The sequence below is a fragment of the Mangifera indica genome, chromosome 19 (assembly GCF_011075055.1).
Source record: "Mangifera indica cultivar Alphonso chromosome 19, CATAS_Mindica_2.1, whole genome shotgun sequence".
NCBI lineage: Eukaryota > Viridiplantae > Streptophyta > Magnoliopsida > Sapindales > Anacardiaceae > Mangifera > Mangifera indica.
In genome coordinates this window covers 2,124,391-2,152,085 of record NC_058155.1, presented here as the reverse complement: position 1 = coordinate 2,152,085, position 27,695 = coordinate 2,124,391, and the positions used below count along the sequence as shown (strand labels likewise).

The window sequence follows — 27,695 nt, the reverse complement described above, 5'->3', positions numbered from 1 at the left end:
ATTTAGTAATATCATTGATGTTTGAATTAATGAATGGTATCCTACTCTTGTAACGAGTTTAGGGCTAAATTTTGCACATGTCACTAGGTTTATGTAGATAATTAAAAGGTAGGTACGAAGTTAATGCAATCATTCATTAAATCTGGAACTTTGATATTAGAAATAAGTAAAATCCTTACAAAGTCTTTGAAGTCATAAAATGTAAGGGGTAAGTGTTATTTGAGTATCATAAAAATATATGCTTGTTTGATATTTATATGCTTAGTTAGCCTCAAAAGGGAAATTAGGGTAATTTAGGATATCTAACCATTAATACATCGTGGTTACTATAGGAATTTTATACGATCCACATGTTTATGTAAGATTATTGATGAAGTCTTATGTCCTAGAAATTTTTTAATTAGAATTGCTTTGATTAGCCCAGGGGTGTGATTTAAGTGTAGAAACTATTATTGTTGTTAGAAAATGTCGATTTTCTATCGGTTAGGAGATTTAGGGTTTTGGGTGTTAGAGTAGATTCCTTAAAGCCAACAGTCAAAACTATGTAAATATAATATAATCATAATTTTATTAATTAATTGATACTTTCTTCATTTTATCACTTATATAATAGATAAATGTCATTAGGACGGTTGAACAATGACAAAGAGTCCATATATGTTAACTAATCATGGGAACCCCATGTTTACACATTCCCATTCTGACCATAGATTTTTAGTACATTACCATAACCAAACGACATAATAAGATATTTGCTCTTGTATTTGAGAATGATGAATTCTATGTTGATCTATCATAGTCTTAATATCTTTTTGACATAGCTAACAGTTACTGTATTAGTAACTCTTAAAAAAAGTTATGTTAGGTTAGTGTTAAACTCGACTAATTGGCAACATGACACTTTGGTTATTGCAAATCTAAACATCACATGCACCACCATCCATTAGAGAATATATTTCACAAATACTAGATTACCATCTATGTGGAATCCTCTAGTAGATTAGTCCATGAATATGCAGCTGACATGCACCCTTGTGTTGCACCGGATTAATACTAACAACTTTAATATGTGAGATTTTTCGTTACCTTTTGATAAAATCATTCAACACTATGATAATATATCATTGGTATTATCTATGTCTTCTATTAGGATAATACTAGGATGATTATATGTGCTCACCATGCTTATGCTTTGATAGAGCATTATACGTTGATGATATTATTGTCTTTAGTATTTTAAAGGGCAAAAAACCCTTTTTATTGATCAATCACTTTGATAAAATGGAATTGCCTAAGCATATAATTAAATCACACGAAGAGACCATAACTCCCAATTTAAAGCAATGGCTTAATGTTGTTATACTAAATCATCCATGCTTGGAATCACAACAAGTTCAAATATGAACTTCATGATCTAATTCACTTGCAAGATCTTTTTATTTTAAATGCCTCATACTCGACTTCTATTGTAGAATCTAACATAAAGAAATCAAAATATTATTGGATTGATTCATATGTAAGGGTGGATACGAGTCGAGCTAAGCCCAAACAGGGTTCGGCTCATCTTTGTTTAAGCTTGGCTCAGGCTCGGTTTGGGCTCGCTGAGCTTGTTGAAACATATGTTTTTGTTCAACTCGTTTTATAATTTAAGTGCTTGTGCTTGGTTTACACCTAACTCGGATTCGTATCTACTAGCTCTAGTTCGCTTAGCTCGGGTTCGAGCTCGTATTTTAGGCTCATCAAATTATGGATTATTCTTAAATTCAACAGTAAATATGCATATAAATTTCTCTAAATTTAAATGACGGGAAGATGAAAAAAATTCCCCTAACACAAAGGACCCAAAGTAGAAAATAAAAAGAATTTAAGGGGTAGGAAACTTTCTTTTCATCTCAGTCAAAGCAAGTTTCTACAATCTTTTCAAAAGTGTTGAAAAAAAAAAACTGAATGAAAGAAATACCGAAAAAGTGGCAAGGTCCAGACAACTTCCTCAAATGTAGAAACGTGCACATCAAAAATACCATTTCTTAAAGATTTACATGTTTTATGGATCTCATTTTTCGTCTTTTAAAGAATTTGGCTTTTGTCACTTTCACGTTGCCAAAGATAACAACCAGAGGTAACTTTGTCTATCTAAATCCGTTCCAAAATCAAAGATGAGTTACACCAACAATAAGTTCCAGATCTGAACACAATGTTTCACTAAAATTTTAATTTGGAAAAGTTACCTCATTTGATGAACGAGATTGAGCTGCTGGAGTGGAGAACCACCAGAGAAATGACAGAGAAGAAAGGCTAAAGGCTGCTGTGCTTGAGAAATGGCAAAAAGAAAAGCAAAACATGCTGGGTTTTTTTTTTTGGGTTTAGTTTAGTTTAATTGCTCCCAAACGGTGATGTTTTCTCATGCAATAGAAGGCCAGCAAACTTATGAATAATAATCACTGTGGACGACAAAAGGCTAACTCAGTGCAATAGAAGGCCAGCTTTTAACTAGCGAGCCCAACTCAGCTCGCTGAGCTGATTCAAGCCTAGTATTACCCTTTTCAAGTTTGGGCTCGTATTCGTTTTCTGATTTTTGCTTAGGCTCGAGTTCATGTTTGTGTTCGTGTTCATTTATAACAGGCTGGTTTTAGGCTCGTTCAGTTCAAGCTAAACTCATTTCGAACCTAGAAAAGCTTGCTTCGAATCGAACTCTACTCATATGTTCTAACTCTTATTGATATTCAAATTGATGATTTACTTATTAACATCACTATCTCCTCAAACAATGATTTTATTTTTCTTCATGAACCAATGAAGTATCCACATTCCTTATTAGAATTACAAGGATATTTCTTAATTATCGTCCATTGATGTTAGTTTTGAAGCAATTGATATCTTGTGGGTGCTCAAAGCATTTGAGACATTAATCTAATGTATAACATAATGTACATGATATATATAATAAAGGATGCAAATAGAACTTAGATCATATTGTCCCTCACTTCTTGTGTCTTGTAACACAATCCCCCATTGAGACATACACCATGTGAAATAAGAAATCCTTTCAGATTTTTCTATGCTCAATTTCTTCTACATCTTGTCCATATATACAAATAGACTGAAATTAAATAGTTTACAACAATAGATTATATTAGGAGGATATAAATGATCATTTCTAAGTCATTTATAAAGAAACATTTGGATAACTATGTCTTTTTACAATTTGCAAGTATGGTATCTTATTTTAGATAGGCAATATAAAAAATTCTATTACACTCTCATTGAGTTTTTGCACACATAATTATAGCAGTTTAGATAAATCCAAAAACTTAATGGTTTCGTCTGAATGAACATTCCAACTTCTCAATGTTTCTTTCAGTCTATTAATGGAACTCATCAACTAACATACCATGACCAGTTCATCTTTTAAGGATAAAACTTTTTGTTGTATTGTAATAATATTAATAAGGGGGTTTTTATCTAGAAAGTTGGTATTTGACAATGAATTGTAAAACTTTGAATCAATTTTATGGAGCAAACACAAACACATTTGGATTCATTTAAGCATTATCATAGGTTTTAGGTTTTATCATCATGAATGACAAGTACGTTATTTTCAAGAGCCATAAGAAATATGGTCCCATGCACTCATGATATACCTCACCATGCCTACAGATTTCCTATGTGTTTATTCAAGTGGTTTAATTCACCTCGCTTAGGATCCAAGTAACCTCTTTACGATGATCAACCATCTGTCGTGGCATATCATCCATCCAATGCTTATTAGTTATGGTTAATCAGAATTAATCAAGTTTTATCTTCTTTCTATTAGCACTCTTAGAGAATATAATAATTTCTAAAAGAACCTCCAATACAAGTTTTTAACTTGTTTGGATCAAAGCAGAAATATCCTTAAGTTTTCTTTAAGATACCCTATAAGAGATACTAATTTGATTTATGGGTCACTAACTCTAGTTAATTGCTTACCATTAGTCTCACTACCATAATCAAATAAGCCATTGAGCCCTAACCCAATGTGCATAACATGTCTTGTGTGTTATACACAAACCTGAAAGAACCACAATTCTTAGTGTGCACATAACCCTTTTGCATTAAGCATAACTCAGGCCTTTTACTTGAAGATCCATATTTTTTATTTCAACAACCCCATTTTGTTGAGGGTGTTTTTGAATATGAGAAATTCATGTTTGATAACCTGTACATCACAAAAGTTAGAGAAATTGGAATTTTGAAACTTTTTCTTTTCGTGATCACTACAGATTCTTTTAATGCTTCCAACTTTAATTTTTTTTCCCTTAACCTATAATCTATTAATAAGCTTAGTAAGGCCATTAGATGTATCTAATTTTTCTCCATGAAAATCATACATTCTTTCCTCCTATATTCTCTGTTAGTATTGGTCCTATATTATCCATGAGTAAGAGTTCAAAGTTACTCAAAGTAGAAGTGTGTTTTGTTGGTTTGTGTTAAGACCTTATTTATTTTCCTTGTTGACATGGTTCATAAACCTTTTCTTTGCTCAATTCCAACATTGGTAAATCTTTTACTACTTTTTTAAAAAAATAATTTTATGAGATCTCTATACTAAAACTCTACTTCTTAACCCTAAAATCTACATAGAGGATGGCTCTTAGAGATACACAATTGGTGACTAGATAAGTCACCTATATGTAAATTGACCTAAAGTGCAGATAGAAGACACTTTATTTGTAAACAATAGGAAGAGGGACTTATGACAATTTCAACTCTTTCCACAATCTCTTCAATGTAAATTTTCAGTTTCCTACTATCACGAGATCACTTTCCATCTATATCCCCTATCATCATGAGATTGTATAATTATCTCATATTTTAGTGAGATAACATGATCAATTGCAATTTGTAGTGGGATCTAAGTAAATTTAATAATGTAATTCCTCTTTTCCTATAAATATATGATTGTACAAAGGCTTATAGACAACAAAAAGTTATAATCTATACTACCACCCTATCGAATATACATCAAAATATAATTAACATAAAAATGAATGCAAGCTTTCAAGTAATAGACCAAACTATTTTGAAAACAACCTATTATATATTGTTTTAATTGTTTCTCACACTAAATTGCACCTTACAATTTAGTGTACTTCTTATTATCATAATTTTTCTCATAAACATTAATTTTAAGATACTATCCATAGTAGTGGCTATGCAAATATTATATATCAACATAGAGATAATAGTAAGAACATGAGTACAATCATTGACACTTAGACAATTTCATAACTCATGTAGGAAAAAACCAATTTTCCCTTTGTTGTGCATGCATGGGTGTGCACCCTTGGCATGCACAACCATACAATACACCTTACTTAGAATATTCATGCATCAATCACACCAAAATATAAAAATGACAACTAGGTTGTTATAACGTACCTATGGGTGTAGTATAAGCTAAGTTAAGAATTCCACTTAATCCAATTTAGAGTTTAAATGTGTACTCTAGATGACCAAGTTAAGGTGGAATAAGACTAAACATATGAAAGGGATAAGTCATAGAAGTGTAGGACTAAGTTCTCCTACTTACTGAGTAACTTGTCACTCGTTCCTCTTTCCTTGATGTTTTGCAGGTAAAAAGTGAGGATGATAGTTACAGTGGAGCGAGTTAGTGAGAAGAGTTAATATAAGGGCATTTGAGTCATTTTAGTCAATGTTATTCTTTTCAATTATGTATTCAGACTCTCATTCTATGTTATATTATTCAACTACACACATTATTGTTGGATGATTGTTTTAGACATCTTTTGTACGCTCATGGTATTAATGATGATATTAAGGGTATTTTTGTAATTTTATTGTAAGTTTTATTTTGTGCCCATTATGCTAATGAAATTATGTCTATTTAGTCAAGTGTAGTAGCACTTCTCTCTAAAAGGCATTACTTTTGAAAGGGGTATTACAAACAAGTTGCCTCTAAATTTAAAACAGAGTCAGACATGCTCTTCCTATCTCTATGCTTCCAACTATAATCTGTGTCATTGTATTCAACAAAAATTGATTTAAAATCAGTTGTTTACCACAAACCAAAATCACAAGTTCGAATTATATATTCATGATTCCCTTTACTGTTTACAATTGTGATTTTTTTGAATCAAACTAATACATAACAGATAATCTTACATTAAAACAAATGTCATGTCTACTAGCTGTAAGATATAACAAACTTCTAATCATACTTCTACACATCTTAGTGTCAACCTTTTTCTCATGTTCATCTTGGGTCAATTTAAAGTTTTGCTCATAGGTGATTTCTCGTGTTCTAATGCATCTATTATGAACTTCTTAAACATGTTTTTAAAATATTTTGATTGAGTAATAACAATTCCTTAATCAAGTTGCTTGGTTTGTAATCTTAAAAACATGCTTAATTTTCTTACCATGTTCATTTCAAATTCATGATGCCTCCTTTAGCCATGATTAAGAAGAAAAGTAGTCAATCTATCTTACAAAGCCCTTGGCATTTGTTTTAATCCATAAAACCCTTTTTAAGTTTTTATGCTTGATCAAGAAAATGAGGTTCTTCATACCCTATCAGTTGTTTCATATATACCTCTTCTATCAATAATTAATTTATAAATAATTAATTTATAAATACACTTTTGATGCCTATTTAATGAAGTTTTAATTTTAAACATCATGCTGGAGCTAGCATCAAGCAAATAGACTCAAGTTTTTCTATCGGGTAAATGTTTCATCGAAATCAATCCTTCCACTTGAGTGTATCCTTGAGCTACCAAATGAGTCTCATTTCTTACAATATTATCAATTCCCTCAGATGTGTTTGTCAATTCCATTTGGTTGCAATAAAATTTCTATCGATAGGTCTTGGGACAAGACTCTATACATCATTTCTTTTGGAACAATCACTCAATAAAGCTTGTTTAGCACTCTTAGGTTAGGTCATGCAAGGATAACATAAATGGTTAGTTTCATTTTGATATATTCCTCTTAATTTTTACCATTACCGCTTTTGGATCTCCTATGACAATAGATGGTGGATGGACTGCCTTGATCCATGACGGATGTTCTTCAATATTTTGAGAAACTTGAGTAAACTCAACTGCTTCCCCTTCTTGCTGGCTTTCAGTTTGCTCACCAGCAGATGTGCTAATTGCCTCTGCCTATAATCTTTTTTTGTTTGTTTTCCTTGTTGACATGGTCCACAAACATTTTTTCCTTGTTCAATTTTGCAACATTGGTAAACCTTATACCACTCATTTTTTCTGATAATTTTATGAGATCTCAATCCTAAAACTATGTTGCTTAATGATAAATTTTACCTAGAAGATTGTTCTTAGAGATGGACTAAAAAAGTGACTACCTACATGAACAATGATTAGATGAGTTATACACGAATTGGCGCAAAATACTGATAGAAGACCATTTATCCATAATCAACAGGAAGAGGAACTCCTGGCAGTTTCAGCTCTTTCCATGATCGCCTTCACATGGCTTTTCAATCTTCACTATCACAAGATCACTTTTTATCTATGTCCCCTATCACCATGAGATTCCATAATTATCTCTTATTTCAATGACATAACATGATCAATTGTTGTCATTTAGATGTTTAGATTAATTGTAGTAAGATTTAAGCAAATCTAATCAAATAATTATAAAGTTGTATGGAGGCTTCGGAACATACAAAAAGTTACAATCTATATTGTTACTCTTCCTAATTTATATCAAATAGAAATAATATAACAGTTAATGCAAGCTTCCAAATATTAAACCAAACTACTCTAAAAACATCCTATTTATTACTGTTTTTATTGTTTCTTGCACTAAATTCCACCTTACTATTTAGTGTACTTATATGAATAAGAAAAAATGGTGATGAGAAAATTAATGTTAAGATACTGTCCACAGTTGTGGCTAATATTAGGAACCGGAGTGAAATAAATAAATAAATAACGAGGAAAGGGAATTTGATTGAATTAGTCAATGCCAATAAAGCTTTAAAACACCTAGAATAATAAATGTTTCAGAAATAGGGGAAAAGAAAGAAAGCATAAAACACTAGGCAGAAAATAAAACAGAGCAAATTCACACCAACTTAAAAAAGCCGTAAAGAGCAAAACCTGAGCATTGCAAAGTCAAATTTTAATATTCTTCTGTATCTAAAGGCAATCAGCACAATATTATTGTACTTTGATGTAAGAAAATATTAACTGATTTGGTTTGTCAGATAATAAAAGATTTTGTTAATTTTTTGTTACCAATTTTCATCAAAGATATTGTTATATCAAATAATATTCTAAGCAATCTCTCTCTATGAAAATATTTCAATTTTTGTAACCCAAACCATATTTACCCTCAATGTTGCATTTGATAACTACATACCAGAGTTGAAAAGGCAAATAAAGTTCTCTTTCATCATAGATACATACACACTATTGATGTCCATGAACATATTGTAGATATTTGAAAGTGCACTAAAGTTTTAATCAACAGAGAATTGTAAAAATTACCTCCTTTCTCTGATTCTAGACAGACTTAAAGATAAGAGTTTTTAACGGCTTTCAGATTGTTGACCACATGGTTCATTGGCATCCGCTCTCTAGGAGATGTTTTGGAACACATGAGGCCAATTCTCATCACTGCAACCAACAATTCTTCCATTTTCCTTTTATTTTTCGTTTGAGGTTCCAAGTTTTTGTTCATGGCTTCTTCTATTCCATCATCTTCATTTTCTTCTTCAAAGAGTAATGATGGGTCAACGACATCCATGACATGGTCTGGAAAAGCCGCTGAAACAAACTTATGAATATTTAAGCCATCTTTAAACATGTTATCTGTTGGTCTTTTACTTGTGAACATCTCCAGCAATAATATACCATAGCTGTATATGTCTCCCAGCCTCGAAACATGGCCATCCATATACTCTACAATTTTTACAATGCTTCTTTAGGATATCAACATTGAAGTGGAAACAACTTCTATATTCAATTATGATTTTGAAAAAATAATTTGTACCTGGAGGGAAATAGCCAATAGAACCTCTTAGACCTGCTGATGTTGGGGCATTATTTGAAGATTCAAGAAGGAGCTTGGACAATCCAAAGTCACCAACATGGGCTGTCATATCTTCATCAAGTAGCACATTGCTTGGCTTGAGATCACAATGCACAACTGGAGTCTCACAATAGTGATGCAGATACTCAAAAGCAGAAGCAACATCAATTGCTACATTGAGTCTTTGCATAAAGCTCAAAATCTTGATTCCACCAGATAGCTCATTAGGAACCGGGTGTAACCACTTGTCCAAACTTCCATTACACATGAACTCTAAAACAAGAGCTTTAAAGTCATTACCTTCATAATCAACACTTGAGCAAACATTTAGGATCTTGAGGATGTTCCGATGTCGTATACTTTTTAAAGCATTGCATTCATCCGTGAAACTCTTTAAAGCTCTTCGATGTTCAACTTTTAACACCTTAATTGCAACTATTTTCTCCTCACCAGGAAGAGCACCTTTGTAGACAGAACCAAAACTACCCACTCCAAGCAATTTTTCATCAGAAAAGTTATCAGTTGATTTTAAAATGTCAGAGTAAGATAGAAATAATTGGCTATTAATCGAAGATGTGGAGAAAGTTGTCTTTGGAAATTTCATTTTGGAATATAAAATAAACGAAATCACCAACAGAATTGCAACTGTGACACCAATAGTTATAGAGATTACCACCTTTATATTAGCATGCTTTTCAAAAACTTTTGTTGGGCATAGTGGTAGAAGTAGTTCCGGAATACTGACGCAAAGCTTGTCATTTCCAATAAGTGAAATATTGGCACTTGTATTTGCAAAGATTCCTCCCTTGGGTACTTCACCTTCAAGTTTATTATATGCAAGATTTACATACTTGAGAAATGAAAGTTGGCTTAAAAATTCAGGGATTTGGCCAGATAAGTTGTTCCAAGAAAGATCCAATTCTTCTAAGCCCCTTAAACCCTCCAAAGATTCAGGAATTGTCCCTCCAAACATGTTACTTCCCAAGTATAAGCGTGCCAAAGTAGTACAACTACCAAGGCTACTAGGAATTTCACCTGATAATTTGTTCTTAGAAACATCCAACTCTACAAGATTTTTCAAGTTACCCACGTCAACTGGTAGTGAACCAGTCAAAAAGTTGTTAGACAAACGCAAATACTTTGAAATGGAAGAAAGACTGACAACTTCTGTGGGTATGGTGCCGTTTAGTTTATTATTAGATAAATCCAGTGCTAGCAATTTTTGACACCTTCCAAGACTTGGAGGTATGCTTCCTTCGAGATCATTACTGTTCAAAACAAGCGTATTTAATTCAGTCATGTTGCCAAGTGAACGTGGGATTGATCCAGAAATTTTGTTGGAATCCAAATACAATGCTTGTAGATTCTGGAGCCTCCCAATAGCTTCAGGAACACGGCCACTTAAGTAGTTTTCTTCTAATGAAAAGGCAACTAGGTTAACTAGGTTTCCAATCTCAGCAGGGATGTTCCCATGGATCAGATTCCCTCCAATATCTAAAACCTGCAATTGAGTTGAAAGGTTTCCTATGGACTTAGGCAATTCTCCCCCAAAACCGTTTCCATATAGACCCAAAATTTGAAGACTAGTACAATTAGCTAAGGAAGAAAAGAAATTCAATTCATCAACTTCGCCCTTTCCAAGTCTATTATATCCAAAATTAAGTCTAAATAAGCTTTTCAGTCTTCCCAAACTTTCTGGAATATTCCCGGTGAGGCTATTTTGACCAAAATCAATGAGGGATAGATTAGAAGCATTTGACAATGATGCAGGAATACTTCCTGTAAAATAGTTAGCTCCTCCTCCAAACATCTCAAGATTATGCAGAGTGAGACCAACATCTGAGGGTAGTTGACCTTGCAGCTGGTTTTCAGTTACAGAGAAATAGAATATCAAAGAAAGATTGAAGATTGAAGAGGGGATCGTTCCAGACAGATTATTACCAGCCAGTTGAAACATTCTCAAGCCTAATATCAACCCAAGTTCTTCGGGTATGCTCCCTTGTAAATTATTGGCGGAAAGGAACAGAGAGGCAAGAGAAGAAAGATTTCCAATCGAAGCTGGAATTTTTCCTGAAAGATGGTTAGCTCCAAAGCTTAGAAATACCAGTTTCGACAATGAACCAAGCTGCTCCGGAATCTGCCCGATAAACTCGTTGTAAGCAAATCCTAATATTCTAAGCTCAGCACAACGAGATAAATTCGTTGGAATACTCCCGCCAAAGTAATTGTTACTGAAATTGAGAGTTTGTAGGTGTTGTAAACGACCTATTTCTTCAGGAAGTTCACCATGGAAGCTATTGTTATACAGATTCATAGCTGTAAGAGCCGTAAGGTTTCCTATTGAAGGCGGTATCGTTCCAGCCAATTTTAGCGACGCCAAGTTCAAGACTGTGACTCTTCCATTAGTTGAACTGCAGTTAACACCAGTCCAATTGCAGAAATGGATAGAGGCATTCCAGGAGCTCATGATTTGAAGAGGATCTTGAGTTATTTGATTCTTGAAATCAAGTAACGCAAGTTCATCGGCCTTGACTGAGTTAATCATCCACAAAGCATGAAACCAAACAAGTAAATGTAACCAAAAAAAAGCACAACTCTGATAGTATTGCTTCATGGTGTTTGGCACGTAATTTATGCAGAAAAAGCAAATTCTTTTTTGAACAAAATGAAAGACTGAACAGTTTGAAAGAACAAAACTTAATTCGAGCAATATGTCCACAACAATTTTAATTGAAGCCTGACGAAAAACTAACCATTAGAGTCTGCCAATTGAGTAAGCGTTAGAAGACTTTTTCTGCATGATGTTTACTTCTTGATAGTTCAGAATTGAGAAGACTTGTTCAGCATGATTACTTGATAGTAATTCATAATTCGGGCTCTTATTTTAATTAGTCAAAGTATTAATAAATCATAATTCTGAATTGTTAAAGAGCAAGCATATAAACTAATACTATCACTCATTTAAAAGCCCTTTTCAGGATGATCTTCGCTTGTAGACTAAAATTAAGATCAAGCTTTCATTAATAATTTAATACTTGTATGATGTTTACTTGTAGAATAAAAAACCAAAAGGTTTTGAATTTGGAAATTCCTCTTATCACCTAAACAAATTTAATATTAAGTGGATGTTTAAGTGATAAGTGAAAGTCAATTATTGATATATTATATTTTCGCTAATAATATTACGTTGTATCCAATAGATATGTAACTAAACAAAATAATTACACATAAAACAAGATTTTTTCATTGTGACCGAGAAATTTAGCAAAGACTTTTGCAGATCATATAAGTACCTGTGGTTCTGAGGATCGACACAAAGCTTATTGTTCTTCCATTTGCAAATACCCCATCTTCCGGTATTTATCCATCTTGCTCGTTACAGAAAAGATTGATAATTCAGAGAGATTATAGTTTGCTAAAATTTCCTGGAATATTGCCAATAGGTTATTAAAAGAAGTATCTATTTTTTTCTAAGCCATTTAAAAATTTTAAAATCCCACTCAATGTGCTGAGTACTCCACAATAATAATATTTTTGAAGTCTTTTCATGATGATGTTCGCTTGTAGTCTAAAAAATCAAGTTGTGGTTTATAGTTTAGTACTCGGGAAGTATTTTTTGGCATGATCTTACCTACGGTTAATTTTTGACACAATATGATAAAAAAAAAAATTTGGCCTAGGGTTGAGTTTTTTGACATGAAATCTAGTTTGGGTCAATCTAAACATGATTTAAGAGTAACTCAAGTTTTGTTCGTATGAATATGAACTAATCTAAATTGACCTGACACATGGTTTTCTAACCTAAAGCTAGAAACCACTAAACTCTATGTCTCCGTATTTTCAAAATCAATTATTATTAACCTGTTGTTTTAACTAGATAATTGATAATGCAAGACATCTGTCAATTATTCGTCTTGATTTTTTCAAGGAAAAACACTCAGAACCATTTGAATAACTCCAACACCTTGATCTAAACTGTGGTATGACATTACACCAAGATTTTATATACCAGCCTTCTCTACCCCCATAAAACTAACTAATAATGACAACTCAAGAGAAGGAATGTCTACCAGATTTTTTTGTAAATCCTTATATATTACAAAAGTTATTATTCACTACAACGTGAAATTTGTGGCCACAGTCGAAATTTCACAAACAAACATATATGGAAAGCAAAAGCAAATCTAAACAACGAAAATCTCAGGCACAAAACTCGATAACATAACAATAAATTTTTATGTTTCCTAGGATATCAAAACACAAAATTACATTTTATCACTCCATTACATTTTAAGGTACTTTTTTTAGGCATATATAACATAACATATATGCATTCAATCAAAAAACACATAAAACTATGGTATGATAATACCTCAAAACATGGCTTTGATACAATTGAAAGTTGTTTATGGCTTTCATAATAGAGAAACGACGACAGAATATATATTTAAAATTTTAAATATAAAACAAGCATACAAAAATTGTAGCCATAAACACCTTCCGCAAGATCCATTTGCAGCATGTTATGATACAAACATGCAATACCCAACCATAGAATATTTAAAAGATACATACCAACATTGGTTGTTCCTTCAACTTCATCAATGCTGAGAATGCACAAATCGCTCTCAATCCAAGACAAGGTAGCACATCTAACCTTTTCAGAAATATTCTAATATTCCTTTTTATTAAGCTCTTTCAAAGCTGTTTTCACTTTCTTGAGCTTTTTCATAAGGCAATACATAGGATTGCCCATAATGTCTTCTTTCCAAACCAAGTCCACCAAAGGAAAAAATTTTTTATGCTCCGCCCAAAAATTAAAGAATTTGGAAGAGTTTTTCCTTTTTGTTTCATTATCACCTCCAATAAGAACACACGAGTTATGATCTGAGAGTCCACTAGGAAGGAATACCCCTATAGATCTTAGGACCTCTTTAAGCCACTTCTTTTTCACCAAGATTCTATCAAGCTTACAAGCAATTCGGTTTTCTCCTTCACTCATGTTGCTGCAAGTATAGTAAGACCCCATGAATCTAAGGTCTTCAAGATGAGCTTCAATGCAACATTTATTCAACTCTTCTTCATGGGATTCCCATCTAACGACCCTTCCCACCTTTTCCTCCTTTCTTCTAATAGCATTAAAGTCACCTAAGACCACCCAAGGGCACCCATTGAAGTCACTTTTATAACGGTTAATGTCCTTCCAAAGCTCTCTCCTCTCAATGTAACCATTTAACCCATACACAAAAGTTATCAAAGCTTTAGAATTATCACTTGCAAGCTCAATTTCACAATGAATACTTTGTTCCTTTTTTTCAACCATCATCACTCTAATTTTTTGTAGGTTCCAAGCAATCCAAATACGACCCCTAGGATTGGTGTCATTATTGTGACAAAACTCCAAATTGCCAAAGGTACTTTTACTCACTTTATCCAAGTAGTTATCCCTAACTCTAGTTTCAACAATAGCAATAAAATAAAGTTCATTTCTAGAGACAAAAAAATCTAACCTCTTTTTGTTTTAGGGGGTTGTTGACACCTCTAATATTCTATACCCCAATGTTAATCATGAGAGATTCATTGTGAGGCATTCTCCTGGCTCTTTTTATTAGGCCTCTTCTTTTTACCTTCGCTCGATTTCTCACCCTTTCGTCTCCTTGAGATCCTTTTCATCCACCTTGATCAATTTTCTAAACGGCTTAATTAAAGGAGAGATCTCGTCGTCACTTAACTCAACCTCTCGAACCTGCTTCAAGCTTCCAGGAGCCCCTTGCTTCTCGACTTCTCCAGAGAAACTATGTTACTTACATTTTGGGCCAAACTCGATAGTTCCAACAAGTTGCCTTCTGCCATAAAAGCTAATTCTTTGGTCTCTAGGTTACAATTTGTAGAAGAGAAGCATGAAGGATTTATTTTGGGAGGATAATCTTCAACCAGGTGGTCAAAATTCAGCTTCAGATTCTTTATCTTGCCAACTAGATTTCCACCATTTAATATAATCTTCCTTAAGAGATTTTGGGATTCTATCATAACCTGCACAACCACTCCTCCTTTCCCAACCTTCTTCCCTAAGCTTGACACCTCTTTTACATTCACCAGTTCAATGCTTATAATGCCTCCTGAAATTGTCAAGGCAGTTATCTCATCCTTTCCAGATGTGCTAGCTGAAGTAGATTCTTTCCTTTCACTAGCCTTCACAGCAAGAACAATTTCCTTATTTTCCCCAACTTCCTTCAAGTTAGCTAGAGCATCAAATTTATTTAAAGAAGGTCAATCCTCCTTTTTGCTACTTTACCCCATATCCTTGTTTTCCTTTCTTTTGGACATTTTGGTCCAACCTTCCTCTAACTCCTTATGCCTACTCCCCCGAATTAGTTTCCCACTTTCAATTGCTTTTTATTTGTTCTAAGGATCACACAAACACGAGGTCCTGTGATGGCTGAATTTCTTATACCAGCTGCAATATTTCAATCTCCATTGGTATTCAACCAATATCTCATCTAATTCTCTATTAGGCAGGACAGGTTGAAAGTATTTGAAAAACCTACTGGCGAGTCAAATTCAATCCAAACTTTTACAAACCCAATTCATGTAGAGTCGTCTATAACTATGTCCATGTACAAAGGCTTCCCTAATGCACTTGCTATATAGGTCATTCCCTTTGTCCATGTTAGGACCTTGGTTAAAGAGCTTTGAATAAGACATAGATTAGTGATGTGAACCTTGACGATTTGATGCAAGACTCAACACTTAAGAAGATATTTGCCCAGGATTCGGTTTCATCACTTAATTAAACCTTGGCCCGAATCAATATAGAATTGAATGAATGAACCTGGTATTGTTAATGCTGAATGTCACAAGATGAATCTTGATAAGTTCAAAGATTGTAAACTCAACAATAAGCAATCTATTGTGAAAGCCAACCAAAAGATCTATTCATCATGAAAATTTTAGTTTTTACAGTACAATGTCAACTTAACCCTAAACTATCCATAATCCAATGGACTTCCAAACTTTCCAAGCCTATTACCTAATTAACTATTCAAAACACTAATTAAATTGAAAGAAAATATATCAATTGGGCTCAACAAAGTCTAGCCCAGTCACAAATAAGATCAAAGTCATAAAAACCAAAAATCTTAAATTTGGTAAAATAAAAATTGCATAATACATACTAAAATAGTTTTTATTTGACCTCTAAATTGAGTGCAATTGGCAAAGCTGGTTGTTGTTATAGAGCTCGAAATGAGCTTTGTGTTGATATATTATAGGCCTTATAACTCCTCCCGAATCAGAAGTCATAGTCATTCAAAGTCTGTCTGCAAATAAGTTTGAGTCTGAATCAAGTTGATCTCTCTATTGGCTCCTTCAAGCATCCAATCGTCATTGAGTGAGCTGGTTTTAGTCTCTAAGCCCTCCATGAGCCAACTAAGGTCTGTTGTATCTTCTTAGCTCTGCTTCTCGTAATTAGCCCAACTAAAATATGTAGCAGATCTTCTTGATGGCTCGATACTCCTACGATGCCTTCATCAATTAGTAGTTCATTTCTTGATATCTACCGTCTATTGTCCAAAACCCCTTCTCAAAAACTTCTTCATTCAAGGAATCATTCCCCAACTTGAATTGAAAGCACTTCTGCCCATTAGAAAGTAATTCACATTTTCCTAACCTCATTTGGTTATCATCTAAGTAACTCTTCACATAGGAAAAAGGAAGTTTAAAGTCCACAACCCCACCAGCCACCCTTCCCATTTACCTGTTCCTAGCATCGCAACCTCCAAAGGTAAGGCAACTGAAATTCTGCCCTTTTTATCGTTGGAAGAAGAGTAGTAGCTGAGCAAATTATTAGCCCGGTTGGAAGCAAAGAGGGACTTCCAGCTTGGCTTAACCTTTATACCAGCTGACTTCATAGCTTTCACCCCCTCCAAGCCACTTACAGGATCAGACAGGGAACTACGAAGAACATGCCTCCTAATCGAGGATAGAGACCGCGCCATACCACCAGCAAGGGGACAACCAAAACAGAGGCTCAGCTAAGTAAGGAAAAATGTCAAAAAAAGGACTTCAGCACCAGCTTAAAAAAATAAAACCAAATAGCGACAAAATTCAAGTGAAGGCCGAAACCACTTAGCAAAGCAGCACGACCCAACCCACAACAAATAGCCAATGCCCCAAACCAAGAGCAAAGCCAAAAAACACAGCCCAACAAACCCACCTTCACATTTAAGGCCGAAAAGACAAGATCAACACCAACCCCTTTCCAATTCAAACTAAAACACAACCCTGATGACGCCAATTCAAACTAAAAGAACCCCTAACACTCTCTTTTTCAGGCCACACTACAACGGACAGACCATCGGCCGACCGCTACCACAAGAGGACCAAGAACACACCACCTAACACCTGGGCATAGTAGGACCAACACAGAGAAACCAATCCCAGAACTAGAACACAAATGACCAAGGCAGACACAAAAGACATGGCGTAGCCAGGGACCAAAGGGGGCTTAGACAGAAGGAAGGAATAGAGAACAGAGGATGACTCCACAAAGGGGAAAAGTTCAAAAGTTGAAGAAAAATTATTGTATTATTGTTAAATTATTCAAAGCATACTGCTGGAAATTTTGGGGTCTTACTCCTAATAGGTTAACATGGCCAAGGATAGTCCATCTTAAACTCTCATCAACTCTTGACATATGTACTTGCAATGAATTTGGAAATATCTATTTTTAAGGGACAATTTATATTTATTTTAGCTACCAATTAAAATAATGTTGTCGAGATATTATTAATTTGGTGAACTTTTAACACAAGGACTTGGTTAGAGAAATGGTAATTATAATTTAAAATTCAAATATAATTTCAATAATAAAAAACATTAATACCTGGAGGGATATAGCCAATAGAACCCTTTAGAGCAGCAAATATTTTTTGATTTTGAAAAGCATTATCCAATGATTCAGAAAGGAACTTTGTCGATCCAAAGTCACTAACAGGGATTGTCATATCTTCATCAAATAGCATATTGCTTGGTTTTAGGTTACAATACACAATTGGAGTCCCACAGTGATGATGTAGATACTCAAAAGTAGAGGCAACATCAATGGCCACATTCTATCTTTGCATAAAGCTTGATTTCTTGATTTCACCAAGTTGATCATTAGGAACCGGGTGCAACCATTTGTCCAAACCTCCATTAGACATGAACTTAAATACAAGAGTTTTGAAGTCATTACCTTCATAATCAACACTAGAGCAAACAGTTATGATCTTGAGGATATTACGATGTCGCATGTTTTTCAAAACATTACATTCATTGAAGAAACTCTTTATGGCTCCTTAGTGTTGAACTTTTAACACCTTAATTGTAACAATTTTTCTATGATCCGAAAAAGTACCTTTGTAGATAGAAGCAGAACTACCCACACCAAATAAATTTTCATTAGAAAAGTTATCAATTGCTTTAATAATGTCAAAATAGGATAAACGTAATTGGCTATTAATCAAAGATTTCGTACAAATTGTCTGTAAATACTTCATTTTGTAATATATAACAAAAGAAATCATCAGCAAAATTGCAACTGCAATAGTTATAATTATTGAAATGACTACTTTCTATCAATATGCTTCTTAGAGACTTTTGTTGAGCATATAGGTAAAAGTAGTTCTGGTACTCCACCGCAAAGTTTATCATTTCCCACTAGTGAAATTTTGCTTGCATTTGTGAATATTCCTTCTTTGGGTACTTCACCTTCTAGTTTGTTATACGAAAGATTGAGATGCATGAGAGATGAAAGTTTGCTTAAAAATTCAGGAATTGGACTAGATAAGTGTTAAATATTGAGGTTCTTTTTGTCTTTTACTTATTCAAGGCAGTTGAACTTTAGCATGTGTGATGATCTATAATTTTTGGTACTTTTGCTCAGTCAAGGATGGTTTGCATTTAATGTAAGCATGGCTTCATTGTTTTTGTGATGTTAAAAAGCCTAGTATTATGAACGAAAAGTAACAGAAAAATACAGTAAAAAAACCTCTCAAATCTTCCTCTGTTTTTCAAGTTTTTTCTTCACTTTACAACTCTGCTCTGGTGTAACTCTCTTAATTTGTCACTTGATCATTTGTTCAGCATTTTAATACTTCTGATCTTCTTTTATTCTTATACTTGACAACATGGTATCAGAGTTTTATTGTTCTTAAAGGGTTGTGTGGTTGAAGGCTCAAAAAAATAATAATTCCTTGAACTGTGTTTTTTCCAAAAATTCATGGCTTCAACATCTTCTTCTTTCATGTCACCTCCAGTTTATAACGGAGAAAACTACCATATCTGGGTTGTTAAGATGAAAGCTTACTTGAGAGGTGCTGGCTTGTGGCAATATGTTGAGGAGGAAAGGGAACCACCTCTTTTAGGACCGAATCCTACTCTAAATCAGTTGAGGATGCATAAGGATGAAGTGGCCAAAGCACCCAAAGCTTTGTCTGTGATATACCAAGCTGTTATAGATGTTGTCTTCTCCAAGATTGTGGCCTGTGAGACAGTTAAACAAGCTTGGGATAGGCTAAGGGAAGACTCCATGGGAAGTGAACGTTCAAAACAGATGTTAGTTTTGAACTTAAGAAGAGAATTCAAAGTGCTGAAGATGAAGGAGACGGAGACTATTCAAGAGTATGCTGATAGAGCAATGAAAATTGTCAACCAAATTAGATTGTTTGGAGAGACTTTAACTGATCAGAGGATAGTTGAGAAAATACTTGTTAGTATTCCTAAGAGATATGAGTCAAAAATATCCTCACTTGAGGATGCAAAAAATTTTTCTGAGCTCACTATATCAGAAGTAATCAATGCTCTAAAAGCTTAGGATCAAAGAAGAGCACTTAGACAAGAGGAGTCAGTCGAAGGAGCTTTTAATGCCAAGCTGTATGAGAAGAAATCTGGATATAATTCCAGTAAGAAAAATTACTTTGAGAAAGGAGGAGATAAAGGTAAACATAGAAGCGAAGTTTCAAAAAATGGAGAGAAAAAGGGAAATTACAACCCTTGTCCTCATTGCAAAAAAAAAGGGCATTTTCCAAATCAGTGTTAGTTTCAGCCAAATGTAAAATGTAAATTATGTGGATAGCTTGGTCATATTGATCGTGTGTGCAAAAACAAAGCTAGAAATCATCTAGTGCAATATGCTCAAAATGCAGAAAAGCAGGATAATGAAGGAGAGAACCTGTTTGTTGCCTCTAGCTATGCAAAACAAGATGACAAGTCAGTATGGTTGATAGATAGTGGTTGTTCGAACCATATGACCTTTAATGCATCAATTTTGCAAGACTTGGATACTTCCTATTCATCTAAAGTGAAGATTGGTAATGGATAATTGTTGGAAGTTAAAGGAAAGGGTGTTGTTTATATTCCAACTCAAACAGGTACTAAAATCATTAATGATGTTCTTTATGTTCCTGGAATAAATCATAACTTGTTGAGTGTTGCTCAAATGGTTGATAAGGGTTATTCTTTGCATTTTGCAAACAAATCATGCTCAATTAAAGATCAAGCAGGAAATGAATTGATGATAGTTGAAATGCATAATAAAAATTTTGAAATAAGTTGGATGCAATTGTGTGACAATGTTTTACATCATGTTAAGTTTAATTCACAATTATGGCACAAAAGATTTGGCCATTTCAGTTACTCAACTTTGAAACAAATGCATGCCAAGCAAATAGTTTTAAATATGCCAACAGTTGACGAGGTTGAAGATATGTGTGAAACTTGTCAATTGGGTAAACAAGTTAGATCTCCTTTTGCAAGCAGCAACTCTAGAGCTTCTGAAAGACTGAATTTAGTACACTCAGATGTGTGTGGACCTATAAGCATTCCTTCTTTAAATGGAAGCAAATATTTCTTGTTATTTGTTGATGACTATTCAAGGTTCTGTTGGATTTATTTTATGAAACAAAAGACTGAAGTTCTGAATTTGTTTAAGAAATTTAAAGCAGAAGTGGAGAAGCAATCCAGTTTCAAGTTGAAAGTATTAAGAACTGACAATGGAGGTGAGTATTCCTCTAAAAAGTTTGCTGATTTCTGTTGTGCTAAAGGAGTGGTGCATCAGTTCATTGCCCCTTATACTCCACAGCAGAATGAAGTTTTTGAGAGAAAGAACAGATTCATCTTAGAAATGGCCAGGTGTCTCATGTTTGAAAAAAAACTCCCTAAGGAGTTTTGGGCTGAAGCTTCAAACACATCAACATATTTGTTAAATCTACTTCCTACCAAGGTTTTAAATTATAGAAATCCTCATGAGTTATGGTATGGAAACAAACCAGAGGTGGATCACTTGAAGGTGTTTGGTTGTCTATGTTACGTGCATGTACCAAAGGAAAAAAGAACAAAACTAGATGAAAAGGCTGAAGTAGGAATTTTTATTGGTTACAGCAGCCTTACTAAAGGATTTCGAGTTTATAATCCTAAAACAAAAAAGGTTGTGATAAGTAGAGATGTAAAATTTAGTGAGCTTGCAGCTTGGAATTGGGAAGCTGATAAAGAAATAGAACAACCTTTTGGAATTAGACCCAACCTTGATAAAAAGTCTGAAGATGAATCTTATTCCAGTGATGATGAGAATGTTCCTGCAACTAGAATGAGATCTCTTGAAGTTGTTTACAACAGGTGTAATATGGCACTAGTTAAACCAAGCTCTTATGAAGAAGTTGTCCAAAGTGATGAGTGGAAGATTGCTATGGATGATGAACTTCAAATGATAAATAAAAACTCAACCTAGACTTTGGTAGAAAGGCCTCAAGATCACAAAGTGCTTGGAGTAAAGTAGATTTACAAGACCAAGTACAATCCAGATAGGTCAATTAATAAGCACAAGGTAAGATTAGTGGTAAAGGGATATCAACAACAATTTGGAATTGATTTCACTAATACCTTCACTCTAGTGGCAAGGTATGATACCATCAGACTTTTGACTGTTTTGGCTATTAATTTAAATTGGAAAATTTATCACCTTGATGTAAAATCGACTTTCCTTAATGGTGTTCTTGATGAAACCATTTATGTTGAGCAACCAGTGGGCTATGTTGTGAAAGGTAAAGAAGATGGAGTGTATAAATTACATAAGGCACTCTATGGCCTCAAGCAAGCTCCAAAAACTTGGTATACTCGAATTCATAATTATTTACTTAGTCAAGGTTTTTTCTGCAGCCTAAATGAATCCATTATGTATGTCAAGTGTGGAAAAGATAAAGTAAAAATGGTTGTGTCCCTGTATGTGGATGACTTGCTGGTGACAGAAGGAGACTTAAGCATTATTTCAAAATTTAAAGAGAATATGCAGTGTGAATTTGAAATGGCAAACTTAGGTGTGATGACATATTTTCTGGGAATAGAGTTTAATCAATTTAAGGATGGCATTTTTATTTCTCAAAGCAAATATGCTTCTGATTTGCTTGAGAAGTTTAATATGCAGAATTGCAAAACTGTGACCATTCCTCTAGTTGCCAATGAAAAGTATAAGGACAAGGAATCCAATGATTTTGTAGAAGTCACTAGTTATAGAAGCTTAATTGGAAGTCTTTTGTATTTATCATCCACTAGACCTGACATAATGTTCTCTACCTCTTTGCTATCAAGATTCATGCAGTCACCTAAGTTAATTCACATGAGGGTTGCTAAAAGAGTCTTGAGATACATTAGAGGGACAGCAGAGTTTGGACTGTGGTTTTCGAAATCTCAAAGTTGTGATGTTATTGGTTACTCGGACAGTGACTGGGTTAAAAGTCTTTCAAATTCAAAGAGCACTTCAGGTTATTGTTTTTCACTTGGAAGTGTTGTCTTTTGTTGGAATTCAAAGAAACAAGCTGTAGTTGCCCAATCTTCAACTGAAGCTGAATACATAGCAGCTTCAAATGCCTCAAACCAAGCTATTTGGCTGAAGAAGTTACTCACTGACCTTGGACAAATACAGAACAATGGGATTGTGCTTCATATTGACAACAATGCTACCATAGCCATCACTCAAAATCCAGTTTATTATGGCTGAACAAAACATATCAGTGTTAAGTTTCATGCAATCAGAAAGGCTGTTAAATCTTGAGACATTAAAATTACTCACTGCTCCTCCAAAGATCAAGTTGCAGATATATTCACCAAAGTCTTGCCTAAGCCACAATTTGAGTATTTAAGAACTAAGTTTGGTGTTACTACAATAACCTCAAAGGAGGAGTGTTAAATATTGAGGTTCTTTTTGTCTTTTACTTATTCAAGGCAATTGAACTTTAGAATGTGTGATGATCCATAATTTTTGGTACTTTTGCTCAGTCAAGTATGGTTTGCATTTAATGTAAGCATGGCTTCATTGTTTTTGTGATGTTAAAAAGCCTAGTATTATGAACGAAAAGTAGCAGAAAAATACAGTAAAAAAATCTCTCAAATCTTCCTCTGTTTTTCAAGTTTTTTCTTCACTTTACAACTCTACTCCGGTGTAACTCTCTTAATTTGTCACTTGATCATTTGTTCAGCATTTTAATACTCCTGATCTTCTTTTATTCTTATACTTGACAACAATAAGTTGTTCTGAGAAAGATCCAATTCTTCTAAACCTCTTAAACTTTTCAAAGAATGAGGAATAGCTCCTTCCAACGAATTTCCTCCCAAATACAAACGTTCCAAAACAATACAACTACCGAGGCTACTAAGAATTTCACCTGATAATTTGTTCTTCTATATGTCTAACTCTGCAAGATTTATCAAGGTACCGACTTTAGATAGTAGTAAGCCAGTCAAAAAATTATAAGACAAACCCAAATAAATTGAAAGGGAAGAAACGCTGACAACTTCTTTTGGTATAGTGCCATTTAGATTATTACCAGATAAAGACAATATCTCCAATTTTCGACAAGTTCCAATACCTGGGGGTATGCTTCCCTCAAATTTATTATTACCCAAAATGAGTCTACTTATTTAAGTTACTAAGGGAAGATGGGACTAATCCAAAAAAATTATTGACAAATAGATATAATAAGTCTAGATTCTGGAGCCTCCTAATTTCATAAGGAATGCCACCACTAAAGTAGTTTCTGTCCAATCCAAGTGCACGTAACTTATCAAGGTTTCCAATAGCAACTGGGATATTACCATGAAATTGATTAGATCCAATATCAAAAATTTCCAATTGAGTTGAAAAATTGCCAATGCAAGTAGGCAATTCTCCTCAGAGCAATTTCCATAAAGACCCAACACTTCAAGCCTCGTATAATTAAACAAGAGATAGAATATTAGAGTCACCAATTTTCTCATCTCCAAGATTATTATATTCTAAATAAAGTTCAACTAGACTTTGGAATTTTCTCATCTCCAAGATTATTATATTCTAAATAAAGTTCAACTAGACTTTGGAAATTTCCGAAGTTTCCAAGAATGGTCCCAGTGAGATCATTTTCACCCAGCCCAACCTGCTGAAGCTTAGAAGCATTCGGCAATGATACAGGAATTTTTCCTGTAAAATTGTTTGCAGCACATAAAAATACTTTCAAGATAAGGGAGAGTGAGGCCAAGATCTGAGGGCAGCTCCCCGTGCAGTTGGTTTTCAGCTACAAAGAAATAGAATATAGAAAAGAGATTATATATTGAAATAGGGACCGTACCAGATAGATGAACACCAGCAAGTTGAAAAGATCCCAAGCATGACAGCTGTCCCAGTTCTTCGGGTATGTCTCGTGTAAATGATTCTAAATAAGTGACAGTTGGGCGAGAGAAGATAAATTGCTAATCCAAGCTGGAATTTTTCCTGCAAAACTGTTAATTCCAAGGCCTAGAAATTCTAGTCTCGACAATGAACTAAGCTGCTCTAGAATCTGCCCTATGAACTCATTGGAAATAATGTTGAGTATTCTAAGTTCCGTACAGCCAAATATGTTCATTGGAATTCTTCCACCAAAGTTATTATAAGACAGGTTCAGATGCTTCAAGTTCCATAAACGACCTATTTCTTGAGGAACTTCACCATGAAAGCTATTGTTTTTCAGGTTGATGGCAGAGAGACATGTAAGGTTTCCTATAGAAGGTGGTATCGATCCAGCCAACTTTTGCTTCTCCAAGTTCAAGATTGTGACTCTTCTAATAGTATATGGAAGATAGCATAAAAGGTAATTTAGGTATGTCTGATTGTGTGGATAACGACATAAACCCTTATTAGAGCAATTCTAAGTCGAAAACTATAAATGATGTATTAATTTATTTTGAGTTATCGATTTATGTGTAGTGTGATTGTGAAAGCATCAGATCTAGTTTATATAATCTTTGATACCTTGTGATGATTATGCATCAGCGCAAGATGTCTTAGCATCTAGAATGTGCGTGCATACATTGATATCAAATGTCTTAGCATCCAGAATGCTTGTACAATTTTGGGAGAGGCTCGAAGTCTTAATCCTCTTACTATGTGGTATCTATATCTTGAAAATTGATTGATAAGTATACCAAGTGCACTTTATGATTGACATCTAGGATACCGATATATATTATTTGATATTACTAATTTATGATGACATTGTTTGAAATAGACTCAAAATCCAAACAATTTTAATGACGTAAGTATAAACAAAAAATTGAGGCTTGATTGAGCATATTCAAAACGTAGTCTCAAATTTTTTTATAGACCTAAACTTGAAAAAATTAGACTGGATTCAATAGCCGTCATTGACATGCCTATCCAAGATGCAATATTTTCCCATATCATTGCCATTCTTTCATCAAGAGACAATTTTTCATGAGTTTATATTTTTAAATTGACCAGAAATTCCATATAGCTGTGTTCGTCTTTAACTATTTATTTCTTTATCAAAATTTTACTCTTTCTAATTATTTTAAGTTAATATGATGTGATCTAATAAAAATAAACATGAACAATTAGTTTGTGAAAATTTTTTGTTTGAATTTTAGTCAAAAATAAAAAATTAATTGAATCCAATCGCTTATGATATGACTGACACATGGTTATTTCGAGAAGTTTGTTGAAGTAGCAAGGGAAAATGACTATTTCCCACCCAAATTTTAGGTTATTCTCAAATCTACACTCACGAAAGATGAAAAACCCCTTCTCCCACCCATAACTAAACTTCTGCTAATTTTTTTTGTTAAAACGAGGGGTAAAATAGTTATTTTACTGTTTATATTAAAAAGTTATAAAATTTATTACTCTCCACCCCCTAATATTTTAGAAACTAACATTTCACCTTTTCCTAAAGTTTTTCAACTTTGCAAAGTAACATTTTCACCCCAAACCTAGGGATTTCATATTTTTTTAAAACTCAATCGCCCTCAATAGCTTTCAAAAATAGCAGTTTCACCCCCCATTCTTCAACTTCATCTTCCAACGTCGTCTCTGACCTATTCCTTCTCCTGGTTCGACGGCAGTGATGTGATGAAGAGATTTTCATCTCCTCGTCGCACGATGCAACAAAGAGAAGGAGATCTTTTCGTCACACGATGCAACGAAGAGATAGAGCTCTCTTCGTAGCACCACTACACGACAAAGAGATCTCTCTTCGTCGCACCACCCAAATGATGACTTCATCGTCCTTCATCACTCGTCTCGTAGTCTAAATGCGACTATGGGTCATCCTTCATCTATTCTTCTAGATCTAGACGACGTTTCGTTATCCATATCTGGGCGACGAAAGGTCATCCTTTATAATCAGAGATGAGAGATCAATGGAATGCATCGGTCGTCGGTGGTGGTCGAAGAAGGAAGCAAACCCTAAGTGTGAAATTTAAACTTTTCAAACTTTGAGGATGGGTTAAAATGTTAGTTTTTAAAACCTAGAGGGGGGAATAATAAAATTTTAAAGTTTCAAAATTTATAAGTAAAATAACGATTTTACTTATAAACTTATAAAATGAGATCTCTCTTCGTCGCACCACCCAAAAGGACAATTTCATTGTCCTTCATCGCTCGTCTCGTAGTCTAAATGCGATTATGGATCGTCCTTCATCTATTCTTCTAGATCTAGACGACGCTTCGTTATCCAGATCTGGACGACGAAAGGTCATCCTTTGTAGTCGGAGATGGGAGATCGATGGAATGCATTGGTCGTCGATGGTGGTCGAAGAAGGAAACCCTAAGTGTGAAATCTAAACTTTTCAAACTTTGAGGATGGGTTAAGGTGTTAGTTTTTAAAACCTAGAGGGGGAATGATAAAATTTTAAAGTTTCAAAGTTTATAAGTAAAATGACGATTTTACTTATAAACTTATCAAATGAGATATCTCTTCGTCGCACCACCCAAACGATGACTTTGTCGTCCTTCATCGCTCGTCTCGTAGTCTAAATGCGACTATGGGTCATCCTTCATCTATTCTTCCAGATCTAGACGACGCTTTATTATCTAGATCTAGGTGATGAAAGGTCATCCTTTGTAGTCGGAGATGGGAGATCGATGGAATGCATCAGTCGTCGGTGGTGGTCGAAGAATGAAACAAACCCTAAGTGTGAAATCTAAACTTTTCAAACTTTGAGGATGGGTTAAGATGTTAGTTTTTAAAACCTAGAGGAGGGAATGATAACATTTTAAAGTTTCAAAGTTTATAAGTAAAATAACGATTTTACCTCTGTCTCTAACTGAAATTTTGGACAACAATTTAGCC

General features: G+C 34.1%; 2 protein-coding genes across 2 annotated transcripts; one reads left to right on the top strand and one right to left on the bottom strand.

Annotated features, from left to right (window-relative positions):
• Positions 1-8,541: 8,541 nt before the first annotated feature.
• LOC123203420 (probable LRR receptor-like serine/threonine-protein kinase At3g47570) lies at positions 8,542-14,383 on the bottom strand. Its single transcript, XM_044619782.1, has 3 exons — positions 13,921-14,383; positions 9,022-11,592; positions 8,542-8,930 (listed from the first exon to the last, which is right to left on the bottom strand). Exons 1-3 carry the CDS (start codon positions 14,381-14,383, stop codon positions 8,542-8,544), a joined length of 3,423 nt encoding a protein of 1,140 aa, XP_044475717.1.
• Positions 14,384-22,303: 7,920 nt separating this feature from the next.
• Positions 22,304-23,092, top strand: LOC123203419 (uncharacterized mitochondrial protein AtMg00810-like). The gene has a single exon (XM_044619781.1). The coding sequence runs from the start codon at positions 22,304-22,306 to the stop codon at positions 23,090-23,092; it is 789 nt and encodes a 262-aa protein (XP_044475716.1).
• Positions 23,093-27,695: the final 4,603 nt, after the last annotated feature.

Bases quoted from the DNA above. Each gene is read 5' to 3' on its own strand.
- LOC123203420 (XM_044619782.1), bottom strand. From the start codon at position 14,383: ATGGTTGAAAAAAAGGAACAAAGTATTCATTGTGAAATTGAGCTTGCA. The intron at 11,593-13,920 runs GTGATAATGAAA...TGATTAACTCAG, and splicing joins CTCGTGTGTTCTTATTGGAG to TCAAGGCCGATGAACTTGCG. The intron at 8,931-9,021 runs GTACAAATTATT...TAAAAATTGTAG, and splicing joins TATTGGCTATTTCCCTCCAG to AGTATATGGATGGCCATGTT.
- LOC123203419 (XM_044619781.1), top strand. From the start codon at position 22,304: ATGGTTGTGTCCCTGTATGTGGATGACTTGCTGGTGACAGAAGGAGAC.